Below are 10,947 nucleotides of genomic sequence, written 5' to 3'. Positions count from 1 at the left end.
AAATGATCTCATGGAATAAAACTATAAATACATGAAACTAATTAGGGTACGAGAATAGTTTGTGAACTTATTGGAATAAAACACCTCTAAAAGGGATTTATAAATAAATCCCCATATTTTTATACCTAACCCTACTTCCATTCAATCAATCATTCTCATATTTATACATAAAAAAAGAAATTCTCATATTGTATCACATTCTATTTTATATTAAAATTAATAATGGACAATAAAAATTACGTTTTAAAGTTGAACAAACAACCTAAAAAAGAGAACCCTACATTACGGGGCCACCACAAATATTGTGGTATACTACTTCTTCACCTTTAATTAGGGTGGCAAACAAATCGAGCCGAGCCGAGCCGAGTTGAGCTCGAGCTCGTTTACTTATCGAGCTCGTTCATTAAGTTCGAGCTCGGCTCTATAAGGAACTGAATTCGAGTTCTGCTCAGCTCATTAATATTAATAAAACTCGAGCTCGATTCGACTTGGTTCGGCTCGATAATTTTTTTAAATATTATTTATATTATTTAAATAAAAATACTATTTAATATATAAATAATGTATTAATACTATTATTTATATAAATTTATATATCAATAATATATTTATTATATAATTTAAATAAATATAAACGAGTCGAGCTTTTGCAAGTTCAAGCTCGGCTCGTTTATTAAACGAGCTTAATATTCGAACTCGAACTCGACTTGTCTACTAAATGAACCTAGCCGAGATAAGCCCTTAACGAATCGAACCAAACTTGTTCATAAACAATTCAATTCATTTGCAGCCCTACCTTAAATAATAAGCACAAATACCTAAGATTATGACATTTTTCAAAACAAACAATACAACATGTAACATATAAATGCCACATGGATTTCACTCAATATATAAACAACAGTTTGGAAACAGTAGTATGCAAAGCAACCCCAGTTATGGCTTCAAAGTGATCTATCATAACTCAGTAACCTCTAAGAAACAATAAAATCACAAGGAAGCCAAAATTACCTATTCATAGAAAGCTAAATCTAAACAAATTGATATTTAATGAAGCCGCCTATGAGACAAACTGGATCAAATCAAAGCAACTCTCCCCATGGTATTTGACTTTGCATGCAATTACATCTAGAATACCACCTACAATAACGACGGTCCACCCTTTTCTTGAAAGCAAAACAATATTAGGTTCCATCTACCAAGAGTTCAATTAAAGTAGCATATAATATAACATAATATAATAACCAAGAAGAGCAAAATAAACCACTAGTAGAATGGCAAAACTCCACCATAGTGAGGTCATACTTCTCAAACAATTGTTATCTGATGGATAACAGTCTTTGTCAATGAAAACAATGCGATGGCAAAGTCATATCAGCTAGGTCATAAATTAACTTCAAAATGTAGCAATGATGGTCTTCACCAAGATATGTGAGCAAAAATAAAGAATAATTAAAAAACCTAACTTCTTGAGCATTTGGGCTTGATGCTTAGAAAAAGTAGAGATGAAGAAAAAACAGCGACGAATAAACAGAAGGACCGAGCATGAAATAAAAACAAAAGAGAATTATGGAATCATAATGGGTAAAAAATGTTCCAATAGTCTAATCACAAGTTGTAAGCAAATAAATGAAGAGAGGAGATTCTACTGACTGGTTCTGTGTTTTGTGCACTTCCCAGGTGTAAATCGATGGATTGTTAAGGCAGAAAAATACTAATCTAGAAGGTGTGATGAATATACAGCAATGTAAGACAGTCTAAGCTGTCGATGCTTTTCAACAGGTAGCACCAGTGAAGGTGTAAAACAAGAACCTCCCAAAAAGATGACTAGATAATGAACATTAAAGACTTAAAAATAATAATACAGTGAGTAAAAAGGGCGAGATTTACATCCCAATTTAGACAATCTTTGAAATTTGAATAGATATTAAAGAATGTTGGAGACAATGGTATAGACAAAGATGTAATAAACAAATGAGACACAAAACAAGAAGGCAGTGTTGTAAATGTACATTTGCAACAGTATAAACATATAATATCAAAAAGATTCATATAAAAAGACATCCAGTCGTGGAAAATATACAAAGCAAAGCACCCCAACGCAAAAATAGACAGAAGTTTTACAACAACATATCTCAAAATGCAGATACCCTTCCTTCAGATACATCCTTCATTCATTAGCCCCTACGCTACACACTTCTTCCAAGCCTCACAGACCCAAGTCAAATTCAAATCATGCGCCAACCACCACAAGCTATGCACTCCAACCGAAACAAGGACAGATTATGAACCAATAATAAGGCAGAGAAATATATAAATGGCCCCCCCAAAAAATTCTGAATTTAAACACCAAATAAATTCTCTTGCCACTTACTAACACAACAAACCAATACATCTTCAAGTATTATTATGAGATTGGGGAACTCATACTGCCCCGCTGGAAGTTAAATCAAAAGCACCTGTAGTGGTTCAAGGTCTTCAATCACAGAAAGGTTTGACCTTGAACCTGTAAACAAGCTTCTTCCTTTTTGAGGTGGAGTTGTCAACAGCGAGAACAATCTTGCCAAGTTCACTAATTTTGAAGCTGTTACAAACCACCGGTTCATCAGTTTGGGCCATCTTCTTTGCCTTTTGTATGACCACTGTATATGCACCTTCAGCATTAGGCACGTACTCAGCACTGTAGCTCACTTCCCAGCCCACCACCCGTAGCTCCCAAACAATAATACATTTCTGCAGGTAAATTATCCTCAATTACTATTAGTAACAATGAACATGTCTATTACTACAGAGAATATATATGCATTAATTACAGGTATCTCAGCTAAAGTAAAACACAGGCAACCAACCAACTAACAATTACAAGAAGAAAGTATGTTAGAAATGGACCTCGTTTACTTGGATCTCGACAGTTTGCTTCGTTGCAGGTTTAACAGTAATCTCTGTGGCTGGATCATCAATGCTGAATTCAGGGTTGCAATCGCAGAAATCAACACTTAGGCCACCATACTGAATCGGTACTTGTTCTGGAGATATGTATCTGTTTCACCAAGTGGATGCAAACCAATTAAATCCAACAGTAGAAATAGAGAATGGCCAGTGATAAATTAGATTTCCAACGAATGAAATAGAAAGCTTTACTAACTTGAAAAGAGTTTCTGCAGTTTTTGATGGACCAGCAAATACAAACTTGCTTTTGGTCCTTTGGGTCAAGAACGGACTGATCATTGTATAAAATGCCAGATACCACCAAGGAACATTGATGAACACCTTAACAAACAAAACAACAAGAAGACATTTTACATCAAAATAAGCAGATTGATTTAAACCACTAAAAGATTCTAAAATATTACATTGACTTAAAAGGTTATACTCCTCGAATTATTGATGTCAAATCCATAAATCTAAAGGAACCTTACACTTGGATATCAATAATGGATTTAAGAGCATTACAATGATGGATTTCAAATACATGAAACACACGTATATTCAATCCTTCACTTTAGAGTTATCATCTAATTTCAATTGGGGACAGACCCAGAATTTTCATATAGGGGGTGAACATATATATACTAACAAAATTTTTAAAAAGAAAGTATTGATTACAATATCAATTTCTACTAGTATAAAATGTAAAAATAAGATAAAAATATACATAAATAACATATTTTTTGTATCTATATTTAGTTACAAAATGATAGCAATTATAAAACAATCTATATATTAAAGTGAGACATCTTGGATTGTTGTGCTCAACACTCTTTCATATCATATTATTAAAAATGTCTTTGATAGAATTGAGTACTATGTCTTTCTCAATGAACATGATCACGTATCTAACTGATAGATTAGTTTATTCTTTAGAAACTAGGACTTCTAATTAAGACTAGTTATAAGAAATTAATTTCTTTTATTATATCTAGTCCATTTTTTGATGTTATATTTTGATCCTATGTTTCACATATATAGATAGTGATAGACACTTAAAATTTGTAAAAGAATAAAACCATAGAGGGGGCGAGTCTCTATAATATGTGGAGAACTGTAACAAATACTACTATAATAAAGAGTATTTTTGAAATCCTCTCTAGGTCCATCCTTGCTTTCAATAACTAATCTTCTTACAATTTTATAAAATTCAACTTCAAATCCCTTCATTTGATAACTACCCATCCTCCAAATGAGCCTAAAAATGGGACGAAATGGAATCGCCAAACATTCATTCTACCAATCAATCAAAATTAAATTAACAATAGCGATACAGATAACAATTACAAGCAATAAACAAAGAGGAATAATGGGTATTATACCTGTTTGGCAACGAATTCAGGGTAATTGTCCTGAAGCAACTGTAGAGCCTGTCTGGTGGCTATTCGAAGCTCCCTCTTTGCAGGGCCGGGCGAGTTCTTGAGATCGCTAACTTGAAAAAGAGTAGAAATACCACCAGGACTGAAATCAAGCTTCCTAATGCTCCTCTCCAGGAACTGAATTCGCCACCGCAAGAATCTCATCCTCTTCTTCTCATCAGCAAATGTTTTCTGATACAATTCCTTGTTCTGAAACTCACCATACACATTGTAACACACAGGGTGTCCTTCCATGTCGAAACAGTGCATGAACACAACCTTTTCGAGATCTTCGCCGAGGTCCTCATCGATTAGGGCATCGACATTGAACTCTTTCCTCCAAAGGATTGTGTTCCTGAGCATTGCAAGTGCGTCCCTCACCTTGAAATCTCTGGCTCGTAAGAATTTCAGTAGAATCACATCACTTGTATCGTCCTTGAGCAGCGGCACGCCCCAAATCGAAACCTCATCGGGTGGCGAATCAGAAATCTCAGTCTTGGAAGTCTCAGCAGTCTCTTTCTCTACAACCACTGATTCAGGTGACTTTTCTTTGACAATCCCTGATTCTTCTGAGATGTGGGTTTCAGTATCCGGAGGTTTTGGTGCAGTATCAGAAGTGGGTTTGGCCGGAATCTCTTCCACTTTGGCCGCCGCTGGAGGAGGCGGGTAGGTGAACTCATGCTTGTTCAAAGCTTCCTGAAGAAGAAACCGGAACTCTTCAAGAGCCTTTCTCTCGGAATCCGAAAGATCTGCAACTCTATTGCTCTCTTCCCTGAACGAAATCAACGATTGAGGGACTTTTTGGGGGTCGATTGGCTTTGGTTTCTCCGATTCAATTACTTCTACTACAGTAGGCTCAGGTTTTACCGGTATCTCAGACTCCGCCACCGCCGCCGGCGGTAGGGGTGTCTCTGTCTCTGTGACAGTAGGGAGGAGGGATTCAACGGAAGTTTCGGCCATTTTTGGAGGCGAGATTTGAGTGGGGGAGGTGTTGAGGTGTGTTTGGTGGAGAGAATTTTTGGGAAGTTAGAAAAGTGAGTAGCTTTTGTGAGATACCTTCAAGCTTGATATTTTAAAGTGATTAGGATGAGGAAAAGAAGGGCTGTCTGTCTGTCTGTTTCGAGATAGAGGGCGAGGGAGAATTATTACGGCAGATATTTCCAAAATATCATATATTTATGTTTCTGTATTAATTATTATTTATTATATTTACATAATAAAATAGAAAAAATTTAAATGTTCAATATATTTTTATTTTATTAAGATATTTGAATAATTTAGACCTTTTTAAACTATAAAATAATGGTTATATATATATATATATATGAGTAGTGTTTGGTAGCTCGAAAAATCCTTCCTGAATCCCCCGAAATTAAAACGACGTCGTTTTCGTCGTTTTGATTTTATTTTTTTATTTTTTTATTTTTTAGAAGAAGAAAATCAAAAAAGAAGAAGGAAGAAGAAGAAGAAGAGAAGAAATAAGAAAAACTAGAGGGGCCATCAACCAGTGCGGAGGCGCGACGATCGGCGACGGAGGCGGAGGCAGAGGCGGAGGCAGAGGCGGAGGCGGAGGCGGGGTGATCTGCGAGAGCTGAGCTGCGACGATCGGCAGGACGACGATCGAGGGGCCTCTCTCTCTGTCCGTTCCCCCTCCATTCCCTCTTCCCCTCCTCTTTCTCTTCTCCTCTCTTCTTCTCTTCCTGTCTCTCTCTCTGTTTCAGGGGATTCAGGGGATGATTTTTCGGGAGAAAAATCATTTTCCATATATATATATATATATGTATGTATATCTTATAAGTACATTTTTTACTTTCTCACTTTTCTCTTTTATTTTTTTCTTTTCTCACTCACCTCTCATAACCCTACTGGTGTGTTTGATTGGGGGATTAGGGGGAGACTATTCACTATTCAGATTGCTTATCTAAAGGAATGAGTAGTCCATCGTTTGTTTTTTTTTTTTAGTCCGTCAGACATGGAGTCCGGCCAGACTCCTTATCCCCATATGGGGATTATGCTATCCCGGGAGGGTGTGGGACAATTTTGGGGGGATTGTTTACTATTGGGATTATGTGGTAAAATGATCATTTTGACCCTCTACTATTTAATTATGTATTATATTTAGTAAAATTTAATAAAATTTAAATGTCTCAATTTAAAAATAAAATAATTTTATTTAACTTTTTATTGATGTTTTATTTATTTAATTTTTTAAAATAATTTTTTATTGATGTTTTATTTTAAAATTTTGTTTATATTTTATTTAATTTCATTATTTAAATGTTAATAGATGTTTTATTTAATTTCATTGTTTAATTATTATTATTTTTAAAAACAAATTTATTAAAAATTTTAATTAAAAAAATAATATATATTTTTATTGATATTTTATTTATTTTATTTAAAAAAATAAATTTATTTAATTGTGTAAAAAATAATATAAAATAAATTTTTATTTAATCTAACTAAAAATAATTAAAATATTAAAGATATGTTTAATATTGCTATTACTTAATAAATAATTAAAAAAAAGGTAAAATAGTCTTTGTTCATTTATCCTATCCAGTCCGCTCAACCAAACGTTGGATTTATTAAAAATAGTCATTTCCAGACATCTAATCTCATGAAAAAACAAACACATGATACATATCCAATCCAATCAAATAGTCCAGAGGATTCACAGTCTCAGGACTCAAGTCTGATGGATTCTAATCCCCTTATCCAGTCCGTCCAATTAAACGCACCCTACATTCCTTCTTTTCTTTTTATTTTTTTATTTTTCTTATTTTTTTTATTTTCTTTCCTATTTATTTATTTATTTTATTTTTTCTTTTTTATTCATTTATTTTTAGTTAGGGCAAATTACATATACACCCCTCCAGGTTTGACAAAATTACAGATACCCCTGAGGTTTGAGAAATTACGAATTCCCCCCTGAATGCTATATTTGCATAAGAAATTAGGGGGTAATTTGTTATGAAATATAAACCTCAGGGGGTAAATTGTTATGAAAATACAAACCTCAGGGGGCGGGATGTAATTTCCGAAACCTCAGGGGTATCTGTAATTTAACCAAACCTGGAGGGGTGTATATGTAATTTGCCCTTTTAGTTATTATGAACACACAGTAATTATTTTATATTTTAAAATTATTTAATATAAAATTATAATATTTTATTTTTTTATTAATCATAATAATATATATAGCACCACGTAATACTGCCAAAAGTATTCAATAATCACGCGAGAGGGAGAGAGTGAGATTCTGTGAGAGAGGGGTGACAAAATGAATGGTAGGAGTTGTTGGCTGGCTGATAAAGTAGGAAGCGAGAAAGAGAATACTATGCACCGAAATGTCAGAGCTCAGGGGTCGTTTGGCAATGTTGATTTTTTTATTTTTTTATTTTGAGATTTTTTTGTTCGTCTGATTTTCATGTTTGATTTTTTTGATTTTTTTATATTAAAATTACAAAATTACCCTCAATTTGAACATGATGCTTTTTTGACTTTTTATTTGTATATGAGTTAGTTTGGTAATTTTATATCATAAATCAAGTGTTTTGTCATTTTATGATTTTGTGTCTTTTTTTTTTTTTGTCTTTATGTACTTATTTAGTCCCAACATGAAAACCAAACCAAGGCTTAGCACTAGTGATATGCACGAGTTCGATTTAAAAATTAAAATTTAAAATAATTTTTGTAATATGGGAATAACTTGGTTTGATCGTATTATTAAGTTTTATAGTTATATCCATAATTTAAATTATTTAATATATAAATCTAGTCGGGTATTTTTTTTTTACAAAAAATTATGTTGATCAGATATTCATCAGATCAAATTTATATTAACGGTAATTATAATTTTAAAAATAAATGGTTAATACAAATATGATATGATCAAATGATTATTAATATCCGATCAAAATAATTTTTTACAATAATGAAATGCTCGGCGAGCCTTTCATTGTTTAGGAAAGTAAGTTAAAAATTGACTTTTATTTTTTAGTTTTTTTATAAATAAAAAAAAAGTATGTAAAAAAGTAGAGAAGTTATGTGACAAAAAAAAAAGAGTCAAAAAAGTCGAAGTTGCCAAAATGGATATTAAATTGTTTGGATTATTGATGTAGGTTCCGTGATGGATCTACGGAAACTCAACAGCATACTCCAATTGACAACTGGAAAGAAGTTTGAACCTTTTAGTATTTATAAATTTAAAATTTATTATGTTTCAATTATACTTTTTAATTTTTATAATGGTGATGATAGTAACACCGATAACAATAATTGTAAAGAAAAATTACCCACAAATCCTATATGAAGGAATGTTGATTCATTTAGTTCTAAGAGTTTTCTTTTGGACTGATTGGTCTTGGTTGTTTTGGGAAAGGTATATCTTTTTGGTTTGTTGCCAGTTGAATGTATTGTAATACCTTTTTTTGTGATTCATTTGGTAACAGTTGCTGATAATGTGGAATTTGGAAGATAAGACATGTATAATAGAGTATTCTTTTTTGTGGGGATTTGGTGGAGTGGATAATGGTGGATGCTTGTTGGAAGGGTTTTGGGTGTGTGTAATGTGGAATTGGGCATTTATTGAAGAGGAACATTTGTCTTTTCTCTGTGTTGTTTTTGTGGAGGCGTTGGTGTTGCAGGTTGCTGGTTCGGTTAGAATGTGACAAGATCAGTGGATTGTTTTTTTTGTTGTTGGGTGTGTGGCCATTGTATGATGTGATTTTGTATTTGAACGTGGGTGGGTATCATTGGATTTAGTTTTCATTTTTGTGGTTGTGTATGTCATATATGGCGCGGGTGTTGTTTGCGAAATGTAGGTTGTTTTTAAGAAATTCTGTGATGTGGATTTTGTGCACGATATGGGATTTTTGTTTGTATCACTGGATTTGTTTTTTCATTTTTGTGGTTGTGTATGTCATGTATGGCGCTAGGGCGGGGTGGTGTTGCGAAATTTGAGTTGTTTTTTGGGAATTCTTTGATGTGGATTTTTCTAGACAACTTGGGATTTTTGTTTGTCTATGTTCGTGTCAATGTGTTATATTTGTTATGGATTGATTAACGTTTTCAAATTGGTGGGTCATGATGGTTTTGATTAAATTTGGGTTTTATATTTTTATATGCTTAACAAGTTAATTATAATGGTGTTTAGTTCAGTGAATATACATTGGCGTGGTGTGATGGGTAGCCGATGAGTGATTGCTATGTTTCTGTGTTTTGTGCATGTGTGGATACTGCGATTTTGTTATTGTGCACGTACAGGCAAACCAATGTTGTAGTTCAGTTGCATCACGCATCCACATTTGAGAAGATGATTGATGTTATATGTGGGAAGTTTGATGGTTTGGTTCCGGAATTGGTCTACATGTTGTTCAACATACCCGATTACAATAAGTTCAAGGTGGATTGCGATGACGATATTCAAAACATATTGTGCCTTACTAAGTCATTCGGTCTCGACCATATCAACATCCTTATTCAATTACGTGTGGGGGTCCGGTGGGGACCATGGTGGGGTGGATTACGAGGGGCATGGTGGGATTACACCCATTATCAAGTCGGCGTTCGATATAGATGACCAGACCGATATGTTAACAATAATTGACTCAAGCGTGCCGTCAATATCTACAGTTGCAACGTATAGAATTAATGCACGGAACATTGTCGACTTGCCAAATAATATTGGAGGGACTGAATGTAATGTTTGTTCTTGTAATATGGAAGTTGGCTTGGGGTCTAGCTTTACATCATTTTTAAGAGTTTTGTTTTGCAACTATGTGGCAATGTATATTTGCATTTTCCGTGGTACGTTAATGGACGAAACATTTCCGACTTGTCAGGTAATGTTTTCTCAATTTTTGGAGACTATGCTTTTTGTGATTTCAATTTCTACGTACGCTGGTTGTGTTAATTGAATATTTCCTTTAGTGGCTTCGAGTTACAGTAACAAATTTGAACAGTACACTCACTTGAAAAGCTATAACACACACATCACTCCAACATATGTTTCCACATCGATTTCCCAAACGTATGGAATTAATAGATGGAACATTTCCGACTTGCCAAATAATGTTAAAGGGAACGAACGTAATGTTTGTTCTTGCAATATGGAAGTTGGCTTGAGGTGTAGCTTTACATCATTGTTTAACAGTTTTGTTTTTGGAAATATGTGGCAATGTATATTTCCCCCACAAACATAACGTGGTCAGGGTTTTGTTCAACGTGTGGGTTATGACTGATCATTACAGTTAACAACACAAACACAATAACATCACAACACACAAAATTATAATGGTCCCATCACATTTACAATGAATCAAACCATGTCAATCAGAGTATATTCATAACCAACCCAGATCAAACATACAGTTGTAATTTACCCAATATGAAAGTCATATGTTCACATTACGAAAACAACAACATTGATCAACACTATCGTAAACAAAAAATCGAATGTTACATGGTCATTTGTTTTCCTACGGGAAATTTCACATATTGCAGTTGTTGGACGGGCATGTGACTTGGCGATGGGATTTTCATATGATAGTATCATCACACTACCATATAAACATTTCCTTACGACATTGTCAATAAT

General features: G+C 33.8%; 1 protein-coding gene across 1 annotated transcript; it reads right to left on the bottom strand.

Moving 5' to 3' along the window:
- Positions 1-2,025: 2,025 nt before the first annotated feature.
- On the bottom strand, positions 2,026-5,498 carry LOC114262870 (patellin-3). The gene is made up of 4 exons (XM_028203286.2): positions 4,311-5,498; positions 3,146-3,270; positions 2,890-3,040; positions 2,026-2,733 (listed from the first exon to the last, which is right to left on the bottom strand). Exons 1-4 carry the CDS (start codon positions 5,304-5,306, stop codon positions 2,479-2,481), a joined length of 1,527 nt encoding a protein of 508 aa, XP_028059087.1. The 5' UTR covers positions 5,307-5,498; the 3' UTR covers positions 2,026-2,478.
- Between the last annotated feature and the right edge of the window lie 5,449 nt (positions 5,499-10,947).

The sequence above is a fragment of the Camellia sinensis genome, chromosome 12 (assembly GCF_055761805.1).
Source record: "Camellia sinensis isolate YWXY chromosome 12, ASM5576180v1, whole genome shotgun sequence".
Taxonomy (NCBI): domain Eukaryota; kingdom Viridiplantae; phylum Streptophyta; class Magnoliopsida; order Ericales; family Theaceae; genus Camellia; species Camellia sinensis.
The sequence above is the reverse complement of the archived record's forward strand: the minus strand, read 5'-3'. Positions and strand labels throughout refer to the sequence as shown.

What these genes read in the sequence shown, in the direction of transcription:
- LOC114262870 (XM_028203286.2), bottom strand. Translation starts at nt 5,306, where the DNA reads ATGGCCGAAACTTCCGTTGAATCCCTCCTCCCTACTGTCACAGAGACA. An exon ending in ACTGCAGAAACTCTTTTCAA is followed by an intron (nt 3,041 to 3,145) that starts GTTAGTAAAGCT and finishes TTGGTGAAACAG; the next exon opens with ATACATATCTCCAGAACAAG. An exon ending in TCGAGATCCAAGTAAACGAG is followed by an intron (nt 2,734 to 2,889) that starts GTCCATTTCTAA and finishes ATTTACCTGCAG; the next exon opens with AAATGTATTATTGTTTGGGA.